The sequence below is a fragment of the Hyaena hyaena genome, unplaced genomic scaffold (assembly GCF_003009895.1).
Source record: "Hyaena hyaena isolate Hyena2069 unplaced genomic scaffold, ASM300989v1 scaffold_936, whole genome shotgun sequence".
In the NCBI taxonomy this organism is placed as follows: domain Eukaryota; kingdom Metazoa; phylum Chordata; class Mammalia; order Carnivora; family Hyaenidae; genus Hyaena; species Hyaena hyaena.
The window spans coordinates 664,723-690,651 of NW_024081568.1; the positions used below are offsets into that span (position 1 = coordinate 664,723).

The 25,929-nt window shown below is 52.6% G+C and overlaps 2 protein-coding genes across 3 annotated transcripts in view; both read right to left on the reverse strand.

Moving 5' to 3' along the window:
* KMT2D (lysine methyltransferase 2D) overlaps positions 1 to 16,681 on the reverse strand; it is a 39,224-nt gene extending 22,543 nt beyond the window's left edge. Inside the window, exons 1-25 of the mRNA XM_039221056.1 lie at positions 16,214 to 16,681; positions 11,632 to 11,717; positions 11,028 to 11,154; positions 10,620 to 10,843; positions 10,386 to 10,495; positions 10,052 to 10,214; positions 9,581 to 9,746; positions 9,367 to 9,481; positions 9,070 to 9,227; positions 8,717 to 8,862; positions 6,986 to 8,578; positions 5,789 to 6,897; positions 5,204 to 5,317; positions 4,754 to 4,864; positions 4,017 to 4,121; positions 3,021 to 3,202; positions 2,678 to 2,842; positions 2,477 to 2,586; positions 2,326 to 2,373; positions 1,469 to 1,690; positions 1,111 to 1,230; positions 918 to 1,022; positions 560 to 690; positions 331 to 478; positions 66 to 131 (exon numbers count right to left, since the gene is read on the reverse strand). Coding sequence (XP_039076987.1) covers positions 66 to 131; positions 331 to 478; positions 560 to 690; positions 918 to 1,022; positions 1,111 to 1,230; positions 1,469 to 1,690; positions 2,326 to 2,373; positions 2,477 to 2,586; positions 2,678 to 2,842; positions 3,021 to 3,202; positions 4,017 to 4,121; positions 4,754 to 4,864; positions 5,204 to 5,317; positions 5,789 to 6,897; positions 6,986 to 8,578; positions 8,717 to 8,862; positions 9,070 to 9,227; positions 9,367 to 9,481; positions 9,581 to 9,746; positions 10,052 to 10,214; positions 10,386 to 10,495; positions 10,620 to 10,843; positions 11,028 to 11,154; positions 11,632 to 11,680 — 5,587 coding nt within the window. The 5' untranslated portion in view covers positions 11,681 to 11,717; positions 16,214 to 16,681. The remainder of the gene's footprint in view (positions 1 to 65; positions 132 to 330; positions 479 to 559; positions 691 to 917; positions 1,023 to 1,110; positions 1,231 to 1,468; positions 1,691 to 2,325; positions 2,374 to 2,476; positions 2,587 to 2,677; positions 2,843 to 3,020; positions 3,203 to 4,016; positions 4,122 to 4,753; positions 4,865 to 5,203; positions 5,318 to 5,788; positions 6,898 to 6,985; positions 8,579 to 8,716; positions 8,863 to 9,069; positions 9,228 to 9,366; positions 9,482 to 9,580; positions 9,747 to 10,051; positions 10,215 to 10,385; positions 10,496 to 10,619; positions 10,844 to 11,027; positions 11,155 to 11,631; positions 11,718 to 16,213) is intronic.
* A 3,254-nt stretch (positions 16,682 to 19,935) lies between these two features.
* On the reverse strand, positions 19,936 to 23,753 carry RHEBL1 (RHEB like 1). Of its 2 annotated transcripts, XM_039221077.1 has the most exons (9): positions 23,554 to 23,753; positions 22,870 to 22,941; positions 22,453 to 22,520; positions 22,095 to 22,177; positions 21,949 to 22,005; positions 21,714 to 21,761; positions 21,071 to 21,152; positions 20,821 to 20,906; positions 19,936 to 20,196 (listed from the first exon to the last, which is right to left on the reverse strand). In XM_039221077.1, the coding sequence occupies exons 1-9, from the start codon at positions 23,603 to 23,605 to the stop codon at positions 20,106 to 20,108; spliced, it is 639 nt and encodes a 212-aa protein (XP_039077008.1). In that variant the 5' UTR covers positions 23,606 to 23,753; the 3' UTR covers positions 19,936 to 20,105. The 2 variants fall into 2 exon arrangements, with proteins under 2 accessions (XP_039077008.1, XP_039077009.1); XM_039221078.1 differs by lacking the exon at positions 19,936 to 20,196 and having other exon boundaries at positions 20,415 to 20,906.
* Between the last annotated feature and the right edge of the window lie 2,176 nt (positions 23,754 to 25,929).

Sequence of the window (25,929 nt, forward strand, 5' to 3'; positions counted from 1 at the left end):
CAGGAGCAAAACATGTTGACAGAAGCAAAACCAAGATAGGACGCAGTCCTCCCAGCAGCCCTCACCTGGTGTATCAGCCTTGCCCTCCAGGCCACGAGATTCTTCATCTGCAACTTCTGGAGCATCATCTCCTATGAGTAAAAGTCCCCGCTCCAGTCAGAGATGCCCTACACTTGATGCCCAAAAGGGGCCCCCAGCTCCACAGGCCAGGGCCTTGGCCCACCCCCAATTCTGGGAGACTAGCCCGTTCCCCACCAAATTCCCTCACCAGCTCCTAAGCATAGAGGGAAGCTGGATCCTTTCAGACCACCTTACCCCTACATAACTGACCTTTCTGTGAGGCGGGTAGCTCCTTCCTATCTGAGCCTCCATCCCCCTTGGCTTTTGGAGCTCCTAGTCCAAAACTTGGCCGGCCCACCCCAACTGCAAAAAGGGCCTTCCGGCTCAAGTCCAGCAGCTCCTTCCCAAAGAAGGCTTCCTGCAGGAGGAGTAAGAGAAATTGGCCTCTTCATGCTCTGCAGGGCAGGTGCACCCTCACCCTGCAGAGCCAGAGACCCACCTGCAGATAAGCAGGAAACATGTCTTCCAGTTTGCTCTTCTTGCGCCCTCGCCGCTGCTGCTTCTTCTTCTCATCCCCATCAGCTAAGCTCTGGTCCACAGGGCCCTCTGCAGGCAGGTCCGCAGGCATCACTGGGGACAGAAGGGGAGATGTCAGCCCTTTTCAGGGGACATCAGGCATGCTGCTCCCAACTCAGTCAAAGGACACTCTGTCCACTCACTCCCCCGCGCCAGTTGGGCCTACCACCCTCATGGCCCTATGAGTGAGCCCTCACCTCCCGAGCCTCCCTGGCAGTGCCCCATAGGTCCTGGAATCCCCACCTTCTCCCAGGCCCCAGGGGAGCCCTCACCCGTCTCACCCTCGTCGGGCTGCCCATCCCCACTCAACACCTCCGCCTGTGCAGCAGGCCCCTTTTTCACACGTGTGTGGGACTTCCGCTGTCGCACCATGAAACCACCAATACCTATTAGGAGGTAGAGCTGAGACTGAGAAGCTGCCAGGGACCTGGTGAGCTGTCCCTCACCAGCCACCTCCCCATTCCAGGGCCATACCGGGCCGATAGGGTTTGCGTTTGCGTTTCTTGCTTTCCTCAGTCTCCTCTCTGCCAGGCTCTGCATCAGGGCTGACAGGGCCCTCCAGTTTCATTTCGCATTCCATGTGTTCCACGCCACCTGTGTACGGAGACAAAAGAGAGAGGGAGGAAGATCAGAGGCCTGGGCCCCCTTTTAACCTTGTCATCCTGCTATCCGAGAACAGAGAGCCCAGTGCCTTGCCACAGAGGCATCTGGACAAGCCCAACAGTGGCTTAAGGGGGACTGGGAGTGGCAATGTTGCCCCGCCCAACACTCCACTCTCACTCGCAGGAGTGCTCCCACTACTTGGGCACTCCCTGAGATTCCCCAGCCTGACCTTCACCCTTGAGCAGCTCGTCAGCGTCCAGATCCCCATCCTTCTTGTCATCAGGGCCAAGGGCGTCTGAGGGCTCAGAACCCTCTAGCCCTGCCTCCCCTGGGAGGCCAAGCCGTCCTCGCCGCTGGCGCCGCTTGTGCAGGGGTGACATGGTCAGGTTACGAAGCACGGCCATGCCAGTTTCTGTCAGCCACACACCCTCGAAGCGAAAGTACTGAGGCTCTGCACAAAGGGGAAGAGCATGTAGCCCCTGGATGGAGGCCCCAGAGAAACCAGAACTCCAAGTTTCGGCCTAAGTCTCCAGCTGGGACAAAAGCAGCAAAATGGACTGAGGTGAACACTGGGGTGTGAGGACTAGAGGGGGCAGGCCACCAGTGGGTGCTAGCTGAGGCCTGAGTTCTCCATCAGTGACCCAGAGAGGTTCACAGAGACTGTTACTACAGAAGTCTGACTTTGCTCAGGACTCAATCTAGTTCACCAAAAATATTCTCTAGCTGCCCGGGCCTAAGAGGGCCCCTACTTGCCAAATGCCAGCATACAGTGCCCACAGCATGATAGAGGAGGAGAGGCCCCAGTCCCCCTCACTGAGAAGAAAAATCTGTGTTCTGTGCTCTCTGGAGATGAGATTCTGCAAAGGCCATGTTGCCTAGTGGAATGAACTCTGCCCGGGAAAATGGAGAACTTGGCTCTCTTCATAACTTTACTACTAACCTACTGAGGTGACCTTGAGCAGGCCACTCAACCTGAGGATCTTAGTTTCCTCCTCTGAAAATGAGGAGATGAAGCCGGGTTGGAGCTGGACTAGACAGTGTCTAAGGTCTCTCCCGGGCGTGACATCTGGGATTTCTGTGACTCACCTGGCTCTTTCACCTTCATAGGCACCAACTCTGGAGGTGCGACAGGTGCTATGGAAGAGAGAGGTAAACCAAGGCAGCTTGAGGCCCTGTCCCAAAATAAGACAGCCCTGCTCTGATCCCTGTTCCCCTCTCCCCAGCACCTGATACTCACCAGCAGGCTTTACCACATAAGGCTGACAGGAGACACAGTCAAAGCCCTCGTCGGCTGCCTGTTCCACGTCATCCTCCGTGAAGAGGCTCTCGCAGCCAGCATGCATCCACCTGGAAGAAGGGAGACAGGAAGAGATAAACCCATTGCAAGGCTAAGAACAGGGAAGAGGGGGCCTATACAAGGGGAGAGGGGTCCCCTCACCGTTCACAGTGGCGGCACTGGATTAGGAGGTCCTCTTCCACATACGGGGCATGGCAGATAGGGCAGGTCACCAGGCTAGCGCAAGGCCCACAGTGTGTGTAACTATTCTGCCATTCACAGTGGAAGCCAGGAGAGGCAGCCCCACATTGCATACAGGACACACACCTGGTGGGGGCAGAAAGACAAACCCTTAGCACCTAGCCTACCCAAGGCACCCAGAAGTGTCTTCACTGAGAAGCAAGCAACCAGCCCACCCTTCTAAACCCAGCCTCTGTCACGTCAGCAACATCACATCCCTCCAGCGTCTCTGGCCCAGGGCCCTCAAGATCCCAGGTCTCCCTACCACTTGCACTTCCAGCCACCCTTGGGCACGGTGAGCAGTGGCGGGTCCAGGCAGTATGTGTGGTAGCTAATGTCACAGTCATCACAGAGCAGTAGGCGTGAGGGGTCCGAGGCCTGGCCGCACACCTCACACACGATGCACTCCACGCAACGCCAGCCCTTTAGCAGCATCACCTTGGTGATCTGGGGCAGAAGATGGCAATTCTTCAGGGTGTGATGTACAGGAGAGGGAAGACCTCTTAGGGGAGGGTGGTACTTACGTGGGTAGGGCTGGAGGACCTCAGTGCTCCGGCCAGACCTCCATCAGAACACAGGAAGGCTAAGCAGAGCACCTCTATCCCCAAAAGTAGTTACTCTAAACTTGGGCTCCCAGGGATCTCTGCTGATCAGAGAATGGCCTCACCCAGCCACTACCTCATTACAATCTATCACTAGCCAAGTCCCCAAAAAGACTGTGGATGGAATTAGGCTGTGTTTCCCACAACGTTTCTTGAACATTTAGAACCTGCTATCACAACATATTAATGAATGTCAGCAGTGAATGTGTTCTAACATTAACGTTAATGAAAACCCCAAAACCCGTGATCACACTTGGGTCAAAAACACTGGTTTCTCTTTGCAGACATGTGCTGATGATTTTGATTTTATACTTTATCTCCAGGACATGTTTTCTACTAGTAAAGTTTTCACAAGTTAAACGATAGATTAAATTATACCAATCATGATCTATGACAAAAAAAACTTAATAAAGACCACCACAATTTCCAAAGTACTTTGCCCCAAGAGGAGTTTGTAACCACTAGTAACTGATAAATAACCTCCATGACAAATGGCCATTTTAAGTAGTGTGAACAAGTATCGATTATACTCAAATTCCAAAAATTTAAAAATAAATAAACAAAGTTTATTTGTTCTGGTCTATGACCAGAACGGGGGCCTAATGTAAGAAATAACTGACCCCATTTCCCAGTCCAGGCCTCTTGGGCCTTGAACTCACCTTGCTGTTGACACAATAAGGGTGATAGCACTGAGAACACTGGGAACAGGCGAGGAGGTGGCCCTCTGCTCCCCGCCCAAAGCTGCCACATACCACGCACATGTCCTAGAGAAACACAGAGAAACCCGAACATCCAACCTGGCCTCCTCAATCACACTTAGTCCCAGCAACCAACTACAACACTAATCTGAAAGGGGGGAGTCAAAAACCCACCCCCCTGTCTTTAGGACACTTAGCCATCACGGGCCTGTTCCTTCCTAGCATGCCTTGCTCATCTGACCAGGGCATTTGAATTGGTACATCCTGACATGGGTAAAAGGAAGGAGAAGTGAAAGGAAGATAAGAAGGATAAAGACTGGTCAGGATGAGAAAGTAACATACCTGACAAAATTCTATCAGCTTTGAGATTATTCGGATGGGAACATACATTAAGTTCCCTAGGCCATAAGCTTCAATAGGGGAGAGATCATTTCTGACTTTCTGACTCTCACAGCTATACTCCTTACTCCTAGTTCAGTGCCCAGCCCAGAAGAGACACTAAGGAGACATTAGATGGATGGACCAACAAAGGAACAACATGATCCTGATTCACTGTGTTTTCTCATTAGTTGGGTATCCCCAGAACCAGGTCCTCGTTTGGTTTTCCCCATTTACCCTCCCACCAAACACGCACAGCCAACGCTGGGTCTGCCAGGTCTCAGTGCTAAGGATGGAACTACACCAGGCAAGTACAGTACCTGCATTAGGACAAACTTGTCTGTGTTGGAGAAGAGAACCACAGTATTTTGCATGGTGTCGTCATCGTCGTCTTCTTCCTCTTTGCTGGGAGAGCTATCGATATCAGCAACCTTACAGGCAGAGAGTTGTGGCAAGTGAGGCAGCTAAATCTGCCCCCACTAAGCCGCTTTCCCCTTTGATCTTGGGGGAAGGAGGCATGAACCCCTGGCTAAGATGAAGACCAGGAGCCAGGACTAAGAAGCAGAAGAACACCCTAGCTCCCAAACTGGGCCTCAGCCCAACAGCAGAGATTTCAGAGAAGCCTGGGGGCCAGGTGGACAGAAGCACAGACATAGCTGGACAGGCCCTAGGCTAGCAAGCAGGTAGATAGGCGTGCAGGGATTTAAAGGGTGTTTAATCTTGAAGGGGCCAGCTGAAGCATGTTTGGGAAATGGGAAGCCTCTCCTTACTACCAGAGTCTCAATGGAAGAAGTAGTTGATTTTAGCCGGGCCCGTCCTCTCCCGCGTCCTCCATGTGCTCCTCCACGTGGCCGGCGTCTTCCTGGGAAACTACTGCTGCGACCCTGAGTGAGGGAAGAGGACGATTATAAGGGCAAGTCAGGAGTTTGTAATCCTGTAGTGTGTTGGGTCTACAGGCTCAGGGGGAAGGGAAGAGATGAACGAACAGGGCATGATAGGTGGTAAGGCCCAGGAGTCCTACTCAGGGCAGGGGAAGAGCCAAGCTCTCAGTGACAGGTAGATAGCTCCGGCTCAAACCATTCCCCTGTCCCGAGAAAGTGGCCAACAGGGCACAATGAGAAAAACACTGGCTAGAGAGACCTAAATTTCTAGTCCTTATTATCTTACTGGGTAATCACAAACCCAGGCAATTCACTCCCTCTCTATCAGTATTTCCCCTAACAAAGAGGACCAACTAAAGGATCTCTGAGAGTCTAGGATTCAGTAAACCAGTTGGAAAGCTATCCATGACAAAGGACCACGCCCCTGACGTTGGCATCACATTGACCACAACCAGTGGCTAGATGGCCTCTCACCTGTTTGATGCGGGAACGAGCTGGGGAGCTGCGCCTCCTCCCCTTGTCCCCCTCGGCTTTGCCTCCGCCAATAGCTGTCCCAGCATCGCACAGTAGCGAGTCGTCAGTCTCTGGCAGTGAGTCAGTACAGAGTCGCAGGGAGCCCTCATCTCGGGCTGGACTAACGTCTGTAGATACCCCCAGCTCCATGGACAAGGAGCCGCCCCCTTCGGGGTCGGGAGAGCCTAGTAGGGGCTCAGAGCCAGGAAAACTGGCACTGGCATCACCCTGGCTCAGATTGGAGATCTCATTAACGATGTCGGATTTGATGAGAGTGGGTGGGGTAGAGGCCACTGGTGCACGTGGCTCCTCTTGCTCTTCACAGGGTGAACCCTGCCCTGCCTGCTTGCATTCTGGGCCATAGACCTCCATAGGGGTCACAGGAGCCAGCTCCTCGGGGTCCAGGAGCACAGGGGAACCCTTAAGTTCACTAGCCAAACTGCCAGGGGTCTGTCCGGCCTCTGGCTGTGAACCAGGAGTGTCAGTCCCATCCAGAGGGGCTGTATCTTCCCCCAGACCCGAGAAGTCATCCAGAGCTGGGGCAGGGCTAGGTGCAGGGCAGGAAAGGTTCCCCATGGGGGAGGGGAGAGGACTAGTAGGGCTGGGTTCCAAGGCTGGGCACTCAGGTTCTGGGACTTTCTCAGTCTCCATCTCATGTGGCTCAGCCTCATCTGAGACCTCCACTGCCTTCTCCATGGGACTCAGTGGGGAGGGAATGGAGCGTGGCAGAGCAGGAGGAGAGCAGTGGGAAGGAGGGGAGTTTTGGGGAGGCAGGGAATGCTGCAGGAGTGGAGAACACTGAGCGGGAAGGGGTTCCATCAGGATGGGAGAAGCTGGTCCCATTGGGGAGCCTGGAGATGGGGGAAGGATCATAGGGGGTACAGGCTCAGGATCAGTGCAGTTAGCTTCTGGTGGAGGGCTGATGGGTGTCTCTAGGATGGGGGCAGCCAATGGCGACTCAGGGTCACTGTCCCCTTTGGCACCAAAGGGGTACTCTAACTGCCCCAAAGGAGACAGGGCTGGTGGGGCCACAGCTGTAATAATGGGTGAGAGTGGAGGAGGAAGAGGATCTGGAAAGACAAAGAGGGAGACTCTTAGTTAAATGTACCATAAAGAATTAAGACTGTCCCAGACAAAGGAAGACTAACATCCCCTTACCTGGTGGCATCAGCTGAGGTGACAAGGATGGCTCCCCAGATGGGGACAACGGCAACTCCTCAGGTAGAGGGGACAGAGGTGGTTCCCCAGGCTCAGACAGGGCCGGCTCTCCAAGCAAGGGGGATAAAGGTGGCTCCCCAGGTGGGGGGAACATGGGTAATTCCTCAGGTGCAGGGCATAGGCCTGGCTCCTCAGGGGGCTCTTCAGGTCGAGGGGACAGGTGCGGTTCCTCAGGCTGGGGGGACAGGCGTGGTTCCTCAGGCTGGGGGGACAGGGGCGGTTCTTCAGGCCGAGGGGACAGGCGCGGTTCTTCAGGCTGGGGGGACAGGCGCAGCTCCTCAGGCCGGGGGGACAGCTGCGGCTCCTCAGGGCCAGAGGACAGGCATGGCTCCTCAGGCCGGGGGGACAGCTGCGGCTCCTCAGACTGGGGGGATAGGCGTGGCTCCTCAGGCCGAGGGGACAGGCGTGGTTCCTCAGGCCGGGAGGAAAGACACAGCTCCTCAGGGGGAGGGGACGGGCATGGCTTCTCAGGCCGGGGAGACAGGTGTGGCTCCTCGAGCGGAGGGGATGGATGCAGCTCCTCAGGCGCAGGGGACAGGCGCGGTTCCTCAAGTGCAGGGGACAAGCGTGGCTCCTCAGGCCGAGGGGACAGGCATGGTTCCTCGGACCGAGGGGACAGGCACAACTCCTCAGGTCTGGAGCAGAGTCGTGGCTCCTCAGGCAGTGGCAACAGGGACGACTCCTCTAGCGGTCGGGTCATGAGCAACTCCTCCGGGGGCGGAGAAGCAGGTGAGTCTTCAGGTGGTGGGGAAGCAGGGGAGTCCTCAGGCGGAGGAAACAGGCGTGAAGCCTCAGGTGGAGGGGACGTGGGAGACTCCTCAGGCGGTGGGGACAGGGGGGATTCCTCAGGCGGTGGGGACAGGCGTGACACCTCAGGCAAGGGGGATAGGCATGATACCTCAGGCGGGGGGGACATAGGCGAGTCTTCAGGTGGTGGGGACATGGGCGAGTCCTCAGGTGGTGGGGACAGACGTGATGCCTCAGGTGGTGGGGAGAGAGGAGACTCCTCTGGTGGAGGGGACAGAGGTGATTCTTCAAATGGTGGGAACAGACGAGATGCCTCAGGTGGTGGAGACATGGGTGATTCTTCAGGTGGAGGGGACATAGGTGACTCCTCAGGCGGTGGAGACAGGCGAGATGCTTCAGGAGGTGGGGAAGTGGGCAACTCCTCAGGTGGGGGGGACAGGGGAGACTCTTCAAATGGTGGGGACAGGGGTGATGCTTCCGGCGGTGGAGACAGGGGGGTCTCGAGTGGGGGAGATGGGGGAGACTCCTCTGGTGGAGAGAACGGTGACTCCTCCAGTGGAGAAAAAGGTGATGACTCAGGTGGAGGAGACAGAGGAGACTCCTCAGGCGGTGGAGAGAGGGGTGATTCCTCAGGTGGTGGGGACAGGCGCGATGCCTCAGGCGGCGGGGATGTGGGCGATTCCTCAGGTGGTGGGGACAGGGGCGACTCCTCAGGTGGGGGCAGCAGTGGCATCTCCTCATTTAGGGGGGCCTCCAATTGGGGCTCAAGTTGGGCCCCTGCTCTCCCTGCAGACATAATACACCATGCTCCCACCTAGCCCAGCTCTAGTCCATTGCAAGTACAGGGTTTAAGGCAAAGCAGAAATTGTCCCTTGCCACAGACCAGACAGGAATTACTTCCAGGAACCCTCAAACCCTACTCACCTAGTGGTTTGGCTTCACATTGCAGGAGCCCCGGTTCCTTGGGTTGCATAGAGGTCACGTGCCCACCCTTTGGCTGCCCTTGGCATGCAACATACAGAGCTTCGGGCTCATCAGTGGGGGTATCACCAGGCTCTGGGGGTGAGAACCTGCAGAGGGTACAGGGGAGCAGGCACCAGGGCTCTCATCAGCTATCAGCTCCTAGACAGCATGCTGGGGCGAGGCATGAAGGCTACAGAGATTGTACTGCCCGCTTTGGGGCTCCCCTCTCAAAGTCGACTTGCTTCAACATGGCCCCTGCCAGTCTCAGTACTTCCAAACTGCCATTCCAATCTCCTCCAGTCCGTGTTGCTTACCTGCTACAGACAGGAGGATGCTGCTCAGCAACAGAACTGACTGGCTGTCCTCCTTGGGCTTTGTGACAGCGGTGACAGAGCGAGTAATTCTCAAACCACTCAGAGTTGGGATTCAGCTCTGCTGAGCCTGCCCCACAGGCCCGGCATACCCGGCATGCCTAGGGGAAGTGAGCAGGCAAAACAGGCACTGGTCAGAGAGGAGACCGGAGGGGAGCACAGAACTCATTGCAATAGAGAAACAAGATATGACAGGAGGTAGAATTACAGAGAATAAGGCAGAATCAGAGGGATAATCACCTTGCACTTCCAAGAGTGAGCAGGCAGTTCGTCCATTGGTGGTTTTAGGCAAAAGGTGTGGTATCCTTTGTCACACGTCTCACAGACCAACATCTTAGAGTCATTCCCAGGTTTCCTGCAGTCACAGAGGGCATATAACAGATCCTTTCTGCCCTCATTTTCAACTCTAACCTGTGCTTCACCTAAGGCTTCTCTCCTGCCCTCCTATTCTTACCTGCAGGCTTGGCACACTTTGCATTCAGGACACTGCCAGCCAGCACGCTTGCGGGCAGTCAGAGCAGTGTCCAGGCAGGCCCCATGATAGTGATGCCCACAGCTGGTACAGAAGAACAGGTCACACAACTCCCCCGGCCCCTCACACACTGCACAACGAGCCTCCTCTATAGTGGGAAGAGACAGAGAACATAGGTCAGCTGTGGATTCTTTGCAGGACTCCGCACAGTACTCTCTACATAACAGGCATTCCACAGACACAGAATGAACAAACAACAAATATTACTGGGTATTTGCCCGATAATATGTGAGGCACTCTTCTAGGCACTGCAGACACCATGGAAAACAAGACAGGGAAAGTCCCTGTGCTCACAAAGTTCACATCTATTTTAGCGAGGCATACGGATACACAAAAGCTCCAGGTACACTTGGCCCCTTATTTGTCCTATGTCCAGAGGGCAGGACTGCTTACCCAGATGCGCAGCCCCCTCACTGTGCTCTGGGCATAGCAGCTGCAGTGTTTTCATGGATAAGAAGGAACCGCTGGCAGTCGCACAGGGGAAGTGGTAAAGCCGTGGACATCCGGGTGAGCGGCAAGGGATGGAGGCACCGCGCCTGGTGCAGTGGGAGCAGCGCTGCCAGGGTGGAGACAAAGTGTCAGTGCCAGCTGCTCTCCCCAGAACAACAGGTCAGGTACTAGCTCTGCCTCCATCCATCCACTGCCCTTCTCATCCTCGCCTCTCAGAAGCCCACAAGCCCTGCTCACTCTACCCTTTGCCTATGCAATCCCTTGGCCCTAGCCCTACCTGCGAGATCCCTGAGAAGATGGCCTTGTCCACACCACATAGTTCTGGGCCCTCCTGCCCCCACACGCCTGCCGACCACGCAGCACACCAATGGTGAGCCCAGCAGGACCCTTTATGAAGGAAAAGGATAAACAGAATGGAAAGAGTTAGCAGAAGGGTAATCACTGGCTCAGGGCCACCCAGCCCTTACCCCCTTTCCTGCCCAAATCAGCTACCCCACCTCTCCTCACTTACCTCCAGGTTCTCCTAGGTGGGCAGGTGTCAGGCCCTCAGGGAAACCAATCTGTGACAGGTCCTCACAGGCCAGCGCTGCCTCATTGGGCCCTGGGTTCCCCCCAGGGGACACCACTGGACACTGGGGCCAGTCAAATGGCAACTCAAAGCGCCGTAGTTCCCGCTGCCCATGTAGACTGGGCTCCCCGCAGTTACAGAGAGCACAACGCCGCACTGGACCCCCACTGTGGATACACAAGCATCAGTACCATGCCAGGCCCCTGACCAAAGGCACCCCTCACATCCACGTGATTTGGTATGCCTCTGATTCCCAAACACTCATCTTCCTAAATGTTCCTCCTTGAAAGCCCAGACTCTCAAATCAAATTTTTGTGTGGCTTTACATCCTCATTTCCCCAAACTAGTTACCTGCAGTCCTGGGGAGGCTCCTGAAGCCTAGGACCTCCAGAACTGGGCACAGAGACCTCCCCCCCATGTGGGTTGGGAAGGACTGGCTCAGTGGTGCCTGACTCCTCGGAGGCTGCAGGCCCATCAGCTGAATGAACAGAGAAGCAAGCATTAGCCAACATCTTCTATAACACTAGTCTAGGTAAACCGTATGAGACTCTTAAATACACAGAACAAACTGGGGGTTGCTAGAGGGGAGGTGGGGGGGCAGATGGGTTAAATGGGTGATGGGCATTAAAGAGGACACTTGTTGGGATGAGCACTGGGTGTCCTATGTAAATAACGAATCACTAATTTCTACTCCTGAAACCAATACTACACTATACGTTAACTAACTTGAATTAAAAAAAAAAAAATTACTAGTTCATTCATCAGACCCATGAGATTAACCAAAACTCTTGGTGAATTAGTGATGGCAATATGACTTTTGCGCCAACGAACAAAGTCCTTCAATTACCTGTCTATTAGACAGACTTAGCTCCTGTCCTTGTGCCAGCGCCAGAAATATAAGGTTGCCTGGGAAGGGCAGGATGCTGCCAGCAAACCCAGAATTTGCCCTACTCACCTGCCGGTTCTGAATCTTTATCCTCACCAGGCGGCTTCTGGCTGTCCATCCCTCTCTCCGACTGGGCAGGGCCCTCTCGGGGAGACCTGTCAGAGCCAAAAGAAAGATCTATATGTCTAGTAAGTCTCCCCACTAAACACTTTTCCTAGCATCCTAGGAGGAAGGCAGCTATTGGTAACTACTTTACCAAAAGCAGAGCAAAGCCATACCTACAAACTCCTGTTCTAGTGACAAGGAAAGTCTTTATCCCTAACCCTAACCCACTGCCTACTTCCTCCCCAGAAAAACACATACCCTATTCTCCCACTATAGATTCTCAGGAGATCCACTCCCCTTCCCCACTTCCTACCTCCTGTGTCAAAGTTCCCAGGGCAACAGCATCCAAACGAGAAGCACATCCAATCTATATCTAGTACTGCCCTTTGCTTCACATCTGAGTTCTTGGCTCCTGGTGTGCCCTATTCCCTGGCCTTTTTCTTCAGATCTCAAGTCAGCTACCATCCAAGAGATACGTCAATTTCAACCCAGGGGTAGCCATAACCCACGAAGTCTGAATCCAGTCAAAATCCCTCTCCCAGAGACAGAGTCTGGGGTCTTACAGGGTATGGAATACATTACTGGAACTAAAGCCTAGCTATGGCTGGATCTCCTCCACCTCCACCAGTTTCAACCAGAAGATCCCAATCACAACAGAAGAAACTCCCCAATTTCTACCCACGGCCCATCCAAATCCAGCTCAGGCCCCACCCCCACCCCCTTCACCCCTCCTGGGACCGAGCTCAGGATCTCACCCAGTCTGAAGGCCTCAGGTCGTTGCCCTTAGCAACCCTAACTGCCCTTCCTCCTCAGATGTCCCTAGTAGTTAACAGAAGTGGGCCTTAAGAGTTACTGAGCATGTGTAGCTAGGCTCAAGGCTAGGCATGCTGGGAGTTGTAGTCTCAGGAAGCACACTGCCACTTAGAGGAGTTCTAACCCAGGGAGGACACAGCATAGCAGGGTAGCTTCCTTCCTCTTCCGTAAAGCAGGGTTTCCACACACACTATGGGGGTGGGGGATAACGGTCCCCTCTTCTAAAATACGCCTGCCCATACCAGAGCCAAATGAAACAATCTAAAGTTATACCTAAGAAGGTTGAGACCCACCCTTTGAACATATTTTCCTAAACCTCAGAGGGAACTAAGCACAATACAAAAAAGAGAAAAGTGAAGTTACAGAGGTGAGGAAAAAGAAAGTCATCTTATAGAAGGGAGAGGGGCACTTGGGTGGCTCAGTCAGTTAAGCGTCCGACTCCGGTTCAGGTCATGATCTCACAGTTTGTGGGTTCGAGCTCTGTGTCAGGCTCTGTGCTGACAGCTAGCTCAGAGCCTGGAGCCTGTTTTGGATTCTGTGTCTCTGTCTCTCTCTGCCCCTCCCCCTCACTTTCTCTTCCTCGCTCTTTCTCAAAAATAAACATTAAAAAAATTAAAAAAAAGAAAAAGGGAGAAAGAGATAGGTGCCAGCAGCTTTAAATGGGAGGGATAGGGGCTTAAGCAGAGAAAAGAAAGTATGTTCCTAAGGAAGGTGGGGGCATGAGAGAGATGCAGGAATCCCTAAAACAGAACTCTAAATAAAAGTTTGAGAAATTTATCTCTCCCACCTTTTCCAATCCTCTGATTTAATCAGAGGGACCACACCAACCTTAGTAAGGACAAGCCTCTCTTCCCAAACCAACTACCCCAGTGGTCAGCCACTGGGATTGAGTGACTGGAGCGGATGAAATGGGGGAACTCTCAAAAGTGCCTAGGATTGATGAATCAATTACCTAAGAACCACAATATCATTTCTCTTTTCCTGAGCTCACACTCCATTTCTAGAGACTGGCAATGCATCTTCTGTGACATATCACAGAAAAATAAATCTTGTTTTACTTTTTTCCCTTCATACTATCAGAAGCTACTAGATTGGGAAAGCGAAGTATCATCACCTGATACCTGTTACCTCCATTCCCTAGTCATCTCTTTCCCAAACCTGCCACACAACCACACCTGAAAGGAAAGTAGGGTGGTCATCTGGCCAGCCCACAGAAAAGCTGCTCTGGAACTTCAAGGGGCTCTTAGAAGCCACTGTTGGGAAGTAGGGGTTGGAGGTCAGGACAACAGCCAGGCCCCTCTTCCCATTCAGTCATTCAAGGTGCGACCACACCCAAAGACTTCAAAGTTTCCTAAATGTATGCATCTTACTGTACCTTACCACTACATACCCCCAAAGATCCTCTACCAGCTCTGCTCTCAAAGTTGAGGCCAAAGGAGTCACAAACAGTAAGAAATAAAAAGCAACAGTGATAATACACTGGGTAGGAGGAGGACTGCCTCACACAAGGCCAGAGGGACAAATTCCTCTGCCCTCCCCCGAGCGCAGCCCTCTCAAGCTGGTAAGGCTGGCACTGCTTGGGGAGATACAGAAACCACCTTCATCCAGCCTTGGAAGACGGAGTACCAACATCCTCCAAAGCCATGGCCTCACTCATGGGGCCATGGAAGATTGACTAAGAAGCAAAGAGTAGAGTGTCCTCCAAGCTGTACCAAAAACAATCTAGGGGCACCTCCAAGAAACCAGGGCTCCATTTCTCTACCCCTGCAGTCTAGCACCTGCACCCCAATGCCGAGTCCCAGTTGCCAGGCCCCTGAACACAGCTAAACAAATAAAGACCACAGGTTCCCCTGTCCCATCATTCACAGCCAGAAATTGCACACATACATACATATACACCAAGGGTTTTTCCCTAGATCTCAACTGGGTTAATGCCTAGCCAGGCTTCTTCTGGGGAACTAGAGATCCCAAAGAAGTACAGATCTAGGAGGTAAAACTGTGCTGGCTTCCCTTAGTCTGGGCCTAAGATGCCCAAAACAGCAAGGAAGAAGACAGGGATTCATCTCAACCCACTCTTCTCCCGCCACCATCCCAGACCAATAGTTTTAACTCCATTTTCCCAGCCAAAGGGGAAACAGAAGCTTGGAGAGGTGAGAGGCTGAAGTAGGCCCTTGAGTGAACAGCTCTTCTGTAGGACTCAGGACTTCCTGGTTCCCAGCCTGAGAATCAAACCACACCTCTCCCCACCCCCATTTTGGGCCAGCCCTCCAGGAAGAATGCAAATGGCAACACTGGCCCTGTGGACCCTCCGGACTATCTCTGGGTCACCCTGGGGTCAACCACAGCTAACAAGGAGAGGTCCCTCCTAAGGAAGCTCTCTGGGGACAGACAACAGGAGGGACCCTCCAGAGGCGGCAGTGGCAGAGGGCATGGGTGACAGCTAGCCTCACTCTACCACCCTTGTAGCCCCTCTCACCTCAGGGTTACCACCCAGATACCTTTCAAGGGCAACCCCCCTATTTTGTCCAAGATCAGGGTCGAAGAGATCTAGCCTATGTATGTTAGAGGGGGTGGAGTGAGGGAGCAAAACACACCAGCCAAATCCCTGCTGGGCAGCATGACAGCTGTGAGAGGGGCTGTCCCAGCCCAGGGCTCAGAGGCATGAGGCTCATGCTGCACCTTCATGCACTCACATACACACCCCTTCTCCCCAACACCTCCTGCCAGGGCTGGAAACACAGGCTTTGGCTGAAACAGCTCTGATCAGGCCATTTCTCTTCCAAAGAGGGACAGGCCACCCTATTCTGCAGGCTTGGGACAGGATCAGAGGACCAGTAACATTCTCTGAAAAGGGTTTGGAGAGGTCTGGGAGGGGCCTGTGGGATTGGCCAGGGACTTATGGGCGACCAGCTCTCCACACCAGGCCCAGAGAAAGCAGGAGACAAAAGCCATTTTTTTGCAGCCCACATTTGCAGGGAGCAAATCTCAACGGCCTACTCTATAATCCCCTAGAGATTATGTCCATCCCCAGAGGAGGGGAGGCAAAGCAGGCTAAGACAGCACTAGGCCTTGCTAGGGTCACTTTGTCAGGCGGGGCAGTTTAAAGTTGAACAGCAAGGCCAGAGCTGCCCCCAGCCCCGCCTCCTTCTTGCCCCAGCCACCCCCTTCATCATACTAGTTAATTTCCACACACTCTCCCTTTGCACAGTGAAATAAGGCCCGGTGAAAGACCTAGGGTTCCTGGAGTCTCCTGGAAACTGCTCTGGGTGCCCGGATGGGCAAGAACAACCTTAAAGTCCAACCTGGCATAAGTCTGACCTGGCAGTGGCACTCTATCCTCCCTCCCAAAGTTATTCTGTTCCCAAGGCCCACAAGGAACCCTGAAGGAGAAGCAGCCAACTGGGATTGGTGCTGGCATCAGGGCCTGGGTCCTAGTTTAGCAGAGCTCCCCCCAACACAAAAATAAACAGGCAGAAAGGCGATCTGGCTAGGTTCCCAAACTCCCGTGGTTCCCTGAACCCCCAGTCTTTAAAGAGGCACACCCCAAGACACCAGGTCTCAATTCTGCCCCGGCGACTGGCTCAGGTTCCCTTGACAGACACTGCCAAAGGAACCCTCCTCAGCTCTGGCACCCCTTTCTCCAACCTAAAGGCCAGCTCCGGCCAAGATAGTCCATCTGGCTATGCCCCCAGTCCAACCCTTTCTGGGCCCTGGCCGGGCAGACTTCACTCACCTCTTCACAGGGCGATCCAGAAATCCTCATCCGAGAACATGGCCAGAGCCCGGGCCGCTCCCCGACCTCCAACCGCCAGAGCGATCACAGCCGCCCCCCGCACGGGGGGGCTTAGGGGGGCCAAGAACGGTAAATCCAGGTCGGAGTGGCCACCCTCCTCCCCCAAAAAACGCAAGAAGCCAAAGAGGGGTTCTCTGCCTCGGGTTCCAGCAGTTTAGGTTTCCATGGACAGCCCCAGGGCGGCGAATCCCGAGCGGACACAAAGAGAGCACCGGTGGCTTTGATCTTGGGCGAGCAGGCTCCGCATCCGCGTCGCCGGGCGGCCTCTCAGTCCTAGGGCCGGGCCAGCGCCCCGGCCGCCCGCGCCGGGCTCAGGCGGAACGTCGAGGCTCTCCAGATGGAACGTCGAGGCGCCTCCCCAGCAGCCCGGAAGGAATGCCGCGCCGCCCCGCGCCGGGCCCGGATGGAACGTGAGACCCTCGCTGGAGCGCCTAGCCCCTCTCCCCGCCCGGGCCGGCGCCCCGGGGCCGCGCAAGCTACGGCGACGCGGAGCCGGCGGGGCCGCGGGGCTGAACCTGACACACACCCAGCGCCGGGCTCCTCGACCCCGAGCGCTCGCCCTCTGAGGCTTCGAGCCCCCCACCTTCTGCTCCCCCCCGGGGAAGGGAGGAGGGTAGGTGGGCGAGGAAGAGGAAGGGGCGGGCGGTGCGAGCCCTCTGCCCGCTCCCCTCCGGCCGCTCCAGGCCCTGCGCTCGCCTCCCTTCCCCTCTGGCCTCGGGAGCTGCCCCGCCCCCGGCCTGGCCGGCTCTGATCGGCGGCACCCCCTCGACCCCCGGCTGGCTGTGATCGCGGGGGGCCTAGAGGTGCATGGCCCAACCCCGGCTCCCGGCACCGGGGGGTCAGGAAACTGAGCGGAAAGTGGGGAACGAGGCAGCCATTTGCAACCGGAGAGGAAAGTAGTGCAGCGCGGCGCCGCTCCGCCTCCCCCCCCTCCGCCTCCTGTTCGGCCGGTAGGGTGGTTCCTGCGAAGGGGCTATTTCCTGGCCCGAGATCTCGGCAGCGGTCGTAGAGATTCAGGAAGCCTCCGGCGCAAGATCCGGGGGGCCCTTTTGCCTGGGGAACCCCACTCGAGAAGCGGAGAAAGGAGAAGACGCGGCCCTATTTTGTGTTGGAGCGGAGCGGCGGAGGGATACGGCCCTCTCGGAGGAAAGGCTGTGACTCTGCAGTTCTACGCACACGCTGCGGAATCCCTCCGCCTCGGGTTAACCCCGACTGCGCCGGGCCGGCCGCTGTGCAGACACGTGGGAATGAAGCCCCCCTCCTCTGCGCCCGGCCCTGGACCTGCCTCCTTCACTGACCGGCTCGTGAAACTAGGACTCCGGCCACTTTCTAGTTCCGTATCCTTGCAGTTCTCGATCCCTGAAATTCCACCAGCCCCTTTGCCTTGGCCAGGGGCAATCTTTCCCGGGAGGGGGATGGAAGAAGAGCCAGGAGATTGGCCGCTGCTCTGCATCCTGGGAACTGGAGTCCGCAAATGGAGAAAGTGAGGCACGGCGCCTGGCGCTGCAAAGGGTGGGTTCTTGCCACGTTCGGGGGCCCTAAGGAAAGCGGTACGAGTCCCTAGTCGTTCCTTGGAGCTTTCAAACCCCCTCGTGAGGAAAGAAGACTCAGTGCTACCACAATCACCACACACACCTCCCCCGATCAAAACATAAATGTGGAGTTTCCTTCCTTTCCCCGGGTGCTCCCACCCCCACTCCTAGTCTTTCTCTCGGGACCTTCAGGGCCTGTGTTCCCTTTTTTAGTAAACAGAGAGGATGTACCTTGGAGCCTTTCTGCTACCTGGCCGGAGTACTGTTAGTCTAGACAAGATCCCAAAACACTCTACTTGCAGGCATTCCCCCAAACACACACCCGTAAGTCTGGGTGAGAAAGGATTGGGAAGCCTTTTCTGCATTTGCTGTAACCACGGGATGAATAGAAAGAGACAAATTAACTATGTACTGGATACTTTATATATTCTTAGTTATTCCTCACCTTCCTTATGAACTACATAGAATTATTTCTATGATGATGAGATCGAGACTGAATAAAATAGGTAAAATTTCCCAACAAATTACATCTAGTGACATCCATGATTCAAACCAATGGGCATGTTTTTCCTAGGATTGCATATATTTAGATAATAAAAACATTTTAAGCAGGATGTGGAGAAAGACGTAAATCAGGCGCAGGGCTGGTTTTGTGGGAAAGGGTTTACAATGTTGTCCAAAAGAACTTTCTGCAGTGATAGAAATACACTATAGCTACACTAATTTCACTCAGCCACGTGTAGCTATTGAGCACTTTGAAATGTAGGTGGTGCAACTGAGGAACTTTTTGTTTGGTTTTAATACTAAATTAAACTTAATAGCCATATGTGACTTGTGGCTTCCATAGTAACAGAGCAGAAAACCTTTAAATCCCTACTAGCCAGGGTCATGGGAAGGATTAGGACTAGGCATGCCCTATGCTAGCCACACACTGGTATCATGTACTCTGCATTGGCCATTCGGGTCTATTTCAGCAAAAAAAAAAAAAAAAAAACCCAGCAGCAATCCCACACCTGTCCCAGCTTTAGTGAATAACTTAACCAAGAGACAGAAGTTGGAAAATGGAAGGTCCTTCCATACTCTGCATCCAGAGACAGGGAGTCTGACCTTCACCAAAAAGACCTCCAACAACACAATAGCCACCTTTCTTAAGAGTTTATTATGTATGAGAAACTGTTCTAAGCATTTCATTTCATACATCACCACAACTTAATTCTCACCTCAACCCTATGCAGATTTAACTACACTTCATAAATAAGAAATTGAGGCTCAGAGAGGTTAAGTGACTATGCAAGGTCACACAGCTAAGTGGAAAAGAATTCCAACCTAGCTATTAACTACTATTCATTATTTTTGTCAGGCCTCTGAGATTGCTTGATACACTTTTAGAAAACTTCAAACATGTATAAGTCTATCCCAGACCTCATGGAAATGGTAACAGGGTGACAGATAATCTATATTGAGTATTCCAGGTCAGATATGCAAAAAGACCTAATTTTAATATAAGGAAAGAGGGTGGTGACCACCCTAAAGAGAATCTTTAACCACTGAGATTGCTCTTTGGAGAATGTTCCTTCCAGCAGCCTTTTTATTTTAGATTCTGGATTAGAGATGCAAAAGCAGCTGACAGAAATCACCCCCAACTGTAAGCCCAACTAGCCTAGACTCTAGCACTAGCAAGGTCACAGCTAAGATTTTGCCCATCCTCCCCCACTAAGTGCACTGACAGAGTACCTCAGACTCCCTCAGTTGACAAGAGTAGTCTGTGTTCTCCCTGTGAATGGTACTATTCCAGTAACCCTTGTAAACCCTTGGGGGAGATATTATGTCAGGTAGGCCCTGGGTCGGGTGGGGTTGGGGGGTGAGCAAGAAAAGTAGAGGCAGATAGGACCAATCCTTCCTAGCGAAATGTCCAAACTCCTACTGAGATGGCTGGTCAATAAGAAAGAGCAGAAGCAATACCTTTTGACACCTAAAAAGAGTGGCATGATTCCAAAGGTGTGAAAAGGTCACCAAGGGTAATGAAAAGACCAAAGAACATCCGTTTAATGAAAGGCTCTGGGGACACAGGGAATGGAAGGATTGATACACACCAGGGGTGTTATTCCTTACTTTCCTCAACTCTTTTAGAAAGCCAAAATCTTCACCAACACTTTAGTCCCTGCCTCTACCCTTCTTCTCATTTATTACATCACTAGGATGAGGGGTTTCCTTCCTCCCCAAACGCTACCCTCTCTCTGAGTGCCAGCAAATGCCAAGGCCCCAGGAGGGAGGCTGGGTCAGCATGTGGCAGCTGGCCACTAGAGGGTGGTGTTTCTGTAGTTAAGGGGATCTTGAGAGCCTATAAACTTGGATGGGAGTGGCAGCCAACTGGTACCTGTACAGGAGAACCTAGGAGGAAAGAAAGGTGGGAAAAAATAAGTAATAAGTCTTAGGGTAATAGTCCTCCTGAATGAGTGAGGAGTAAGGAATAAGAATGAGGTAGGAGGAAAGAGTTATTAGCCCTTACTCCCCACCAAAGGCCATAGTCACCATTCCTTGGAAAAAGAGATACTGGCCTTGAGCTCTCCCGGCATACAGAGAAGTCGAAGACAAAAAGATTTCTCAGTTTATTTGCATATATACATTGTTACCATAGGGAGCCCGCTCCACTTCAGGAATCCCCAGCTCCCTTCACCCAGCCAACACCCAAAACCTGCACAGAAGACTGGGTCCTGAATAAAGAATGCTTAGGACTCATATCCCAACCCTGCAGGTTATAACAATTCATTTAGCAAAAACAGAGGACTAGAGGCCAGTGCCCATGAGACATCCTTGCCCCATTGTAAACATTGACAACCAAGCCACTGGAGCCTGGGAAAAGTGTGCAAACATGAGGGTACCACACTGTGTGACCAGAGGGCTGGGGACACAGCTGGCAACAATACCCGTGAAGTCCTAAGGGCCTACACCCGCTGGAGCCTGGCAAGTGCCAGGGGCAGAATCAAGGCAGCTACCCAATGCCTGAGGGCTCACATGAGACGGCAGCGGCGCTCTCGCCCATAGGAATTCTCTACCCGGGCAATTTCCTGGATGACTTTGGTGAAGATGGCTCGAGTCAGCTGCAAGGGACAGAGAATCAGGGCAACAACAAAGTTAGTTCACTGCCACCAATATGACCCAGCTCTGAGGTGTATACCCCACTCCCCCACCATCCCCATGACCAAGAAGTGCCATAAGAAAAACACTGCTACCCAACCACCTTCCTAATATTCAGGTCAAGTACCTGATTCTCTCGAGCAGATGACTCCATAAATGTTGCACCCCAGGACTCTGCCAGCTTCTTCCCTTCAACTGCCTGGACCTCCCTAGAAGCAAATTTGTGACATGAAGAAAGAGGACAGCAATATCCTCATGTTCTCTGCAAAATCTTCATAGAATCTAGACTTCCTCTGACCCATCCCACTTCCAAGGCTTGGGAGGAGGGTTGGGGAAGGCGAAAATAAGGAAAACAAAGAAGCCTACGACTGAGGCTTGAAATATGAAATTATAGCTTTTGTAATAAAAGGGTTATCTTGTAGCCTCTTGTAGGGTGGCTCATTAGGTTAAGCATCCGACTGCAGTTCAGGTCATGATCTCACAGGTCATGAGTTCCAGCCCCATGTCAGGCTCTGTGCTGACAGCTCAGAGCCTGGAGCCTGCTTCGGATTGTGTCTCCTGCTCTCCCTGCCCCTCCCACCCCCTTCACAAAAATAAATAAACATTTTTAAAATTAAAAAAAAAGAAGGGTTATCCTGTCTTAACCTTCAAGTTAGAAATAAAAAAGGGGAAATGACTGTTGATGTCAGTGGCAGAGCCAGGACTAGAGTCTTGACTGATTCCTAGTCCATCTCACTTTCCTTCACCTTGAGGTATAGAGATCTCCGTACCTGTCTGGAGAGAGATCTGCCTTGTTCCCCACTAGTACCACTGGCAGCCTGTGAAGAAATACCAATTACTATAAGATCCCCTCCCTATCCACATGGACCCCAACCTCCTTCACATCAAGGCTAGACAACTCCCCCATCAGATCAGACAGGCTCTGTCCTGGTCTCCTCCCTAACTTGGACGTTCTGCTCTCTTCCATCCCCTTATGCCCATACTACGTCTCTATCTCCCACTTACCGAGTCTTCCCATGACCTTCATGTAGTTTTTGGTACAGACTCTCAATGACTTGGAAGCTTTAAACACAAGAAATGGAGCTATAAACTTATTCTGGGACAGCCCTCAGATCCTCCCAAGTTCCCCACTCATAACCTTAGTCACTTACCTATGCAGAGAGGTGACAGAATACACAAGCACATAACCGTGGACACCAATGATGAATGAAAAGGGCAGAATGCTGTACTCATCCTGACAAGAAAGAGAAACATCAATACCTAGATACATAACACTCAGATGGCAAAGCTTTGTGGGTTGCATCCTAGGGACCCTCCCTAGGGCACTCACTATTCCAGTCATTACTATTCAACAAGAATTTACAGAGTAGCTCCAATGTGCACTGCACACTACCCTCTGCTAAAAAGCTTTTCTTTTAATACTACTTTACAGATGAGCCACAGAGGCAACCAGATTTCATCTCCCACAACTGAACTGCCACGTTTAGATACCCTACCCCAAACTGGTACCTGCCCTGCTGTGTCCACCAGGTGTAGGTGAAACTCATCTTTGCCAAGAGTCACTATCTTGCTGTAAGCTGAAAAGAAAAGAAAACTTGACTGTGAGGTGCTTGCAGGGCTAGCAATGTGTGCCCCCATACATTCTTAACCCTAGGGGTGATGTAGATGGACCAGGTCTAGGGAGCTCTCCAGGAGGCTAGAGAGACGATGTTAGGGTTTTTATTGTCTATGTCTACACCATCCTGGACGCAGTATATTGCAAAATCCACACTCTAGCTCCACTCAGAGAAGAGGATTACTAGAGAAAATATTCGATTTAAAGTCTAATCAAATCAACCCTTTAGCACCAGGAAAATCCCAAATTAGGGAATTACAAAGGGCAACAAAGACCTCCCTGCCCCACCCCTAGGGGAGAAATCTACTCACTATTCTCCACTGTAGGATCATAGCCTTCCAGGAACTCGCCTTCCACAAACTGATGTGCCAAAGATGTCTTCCCTGTGGGAAGCAGTGGTAGTTGTATCCAAATGATCCATCCACATTTACATCCTCTGCCCTTTCGGGGGCTGTGGCCCAGGACTAAAGAGGACCCCAAATTAGCACCCTAGCCTGTGGGTGCCGTGCAGTGTTTTCCCTTAGCCTACCCTCACCCTCTTCGCCTTGGGTCTCTGCACCCTGGCCACCGGATGCATTCTGTAGCGCCGCAGGAAGCCTTTCCTGCCGCCGTTCCCCACCCCACCCCTGGGAAGATCCGGGATTCCCCTAGGATCAAGTCTGCCCCTCACCCGGACACCAGCGACTTGCCACACAGACCGCGCCCCCATCATCAAATCCTTACCCCATCCTTACCCGGTCCCCAGGGTAACACTGAGGACCAGTCTGGTGTTCCGGCAACCAAGCCCACATTAACCCTTACATGCTCCTGCTTCCTGCAACCCTCCACACACTACGACCACCCTAGCCTTTCCTCCTCCATCCTTTCAATCATCGCCCTACAACCCCGTTCTAACGATGCCACCATTCCTGTCTGGGTCGCGTTCCCGCGACAGCGCGCCTCCTCTGGCCACAAAGCCGCGGTGCATCGGTGCTCTCCCCAAGGCGGAGACTCACCTACAGAGCGGTACCCGAGGATGACCACCTTCCTGTAGCGAACTAACGGCATGGCAGTAGTCGGCCCCGAGGGGCTTGCAGAATTGCCGGCTGAAAGAGCCCTAAGAAAGGGAGATCAGAGTGTAAGGTAGGCGCAGCAACCGGCACAGGAAAGTCGCTCACCCCGAAGCTGCCAGAGGCAAGCTAGAAGGAAACCAAAACAAGCGCCGCGCCCGGAGCTGGCCACGTGATCACAACACAGCAAGACTAACGCGAGGGAGCCAGGCGCCGGGGGATCTAGTGCCGCGCCGCTCCGGGCTCCGCCCCCCAGGCCGCTCACCATTGGTTCATTGGAAAAGATGAGGGCGGGGCCGCCAGCAAGAGGGAAGGGTGGGCCTCACGTGGAGCTGGAGAACCAGGAGCTGCGCCTGCGCGGACTGGAGCCGGTTCATTCATAAAGAAACAGAAAGAAACCCGGGGTCCTAGAGGTGTTTGCGCATTTGCAACCTAGCAGAACTGGCTGCGAAGAATCAAGAATCGTGGATGGAAAGTACCCGTCTGTCTGGCTAGAATTTCTGGTCAAGAGATTCTAGGCTTCCGTTTTGCAAGGTCTTTGAGATCCTTGGATGGGGGGGGGGGGAAAGGCCCAAGTTCCAATATATTATCTCTTTTTTTTCCCCCAGACTTCAGCCTCAGATCTTTTATTGGCAATTTCCACAGTATATCAGGATCTTCGGAAATGCAACTCTTATTCTTGAGAAAGTTATTGAATTTGTGAGTTCGAGCGCTGCATCAGGCTCCGTGCTGACAGCACAGAGCCTGGAGCCTGCTTCGGATTCTTTGTCTCCTTCTCTCTCTGCTCCTCCCCCACTCACACTGTTTCTCTCTCAAAAATAAATAAATATTTAAAAACGTTTAATAAAAATAATAAAAATAAAAAGTCCAGATCTACAAAAGTTGTTTCAAAGAGCCACCTAATCTGGCCTCAGAAAAGGACCCAAATGCCTTTTTCAACTGGGTAAAGGAAGTTCTTTAAAGACCAGCAACTTTATGTTGGATTATTTGGCCTGAGTGAGGTTGGCAGAGATTTCAGATTGGGTCTTAAGCACTGCAGGGTAGAACAAAGAACTGGGTTCAGTGAAATTCAATAAAAATGTATTTATCTCTGGTGCACCTGGGTGGCTCATTCAGTTAAGCAGCCAACTTTGGCTCAGGTCATGATCTCACAGTTCATGGGTTCGAGCCTTCATTGGGCTCTGTGGTGACAGCTCAGAACTTGGAGCCTGTTTGGGATTCTGTGTGTCTCTCTCTGCTCCTTCCCTGCTCGTGCTCTCTCTCTATTTCTTTCTCTCTATCTCAAAAATAAATAAACATGAAAAAAATTTATTCATCTCCTACTTTGTACCAGACACTCTCACAATGTGTTGCACAGTATGGGTATAAAGATAAATGAGATGGTTTTTATGCTGCTTGTCTTTCCAGACTCTCTATTCTTTTCCTTTTTTTAAAAAAATTTTTTTTAAATTGTTTAATGTTTTTATTTATTTCTAGGAGAGAGAGAGACAGCGTGAGCAGGGAGGGTCAGAGAGAGAGGGAGTCACAGACTCTGAAACAGGCTCCAGGCTCTGGGCTGGCAGTCAGCACAGAGCCCGACGCAGGGCTTGAACCCACGAACCGTGAGATCATGACCTAAGCGAAAGTCGGACGCTTAACCGACTAAGCCACCCAGGCGCCCCCCTTTTTAAAAATTTTTTTAATGTTTTATTTATTTATTTATTTATTTCAATGTTTTATTTATTTTTGAGAGAGAGATAGAGAGCGTGAGCAGGGGAGGGTCAGAGAGAGAGGGAGTCACAGAATCTGAAGACAGTCTCTAGGCTCTGAGCTAGCTATCAGCACAAAGCCTGATGTGGGGCTCGAATCCAGGAACCCGTGAGATCATGACCTGAGCCGAAGTCGGACGCTTGACCCACTGAGCCACCCAGGCGCCCCTATATTCTTTTCCACCCAGATTTGTTTCCAAGAGGCAGAACTTACCCCCTGGATCCTAGTGGTGTTTAGCCTAAAAGAAGCCCTCACAGAAAATCAGATGGATGGAAGAGAGTATCTAAGTCCCTTTGGAAGGTCTCAGCACCCCTCAAGTCACTCCTCCAACTCCCCCCCTCCTCATACACCTCTCTTGTTCTGTTTCTAATTGCTCTCTCCCCTTCAGGCCTACAGTGATAACAGTTCCTCTGATACTCACCCTGGGGTACTATTCTACTCCTGTGGTTTCCCTATACCCTGCTCACACCTCTGTAGTCTCTTTATTAAATCATTCTCAAATTCTCTTGTTTTTAATCAGGAAGAAAGCAAAAGATCTAAGACAAAGGCTTTCTCTTCCTATGGCTTTTTAAA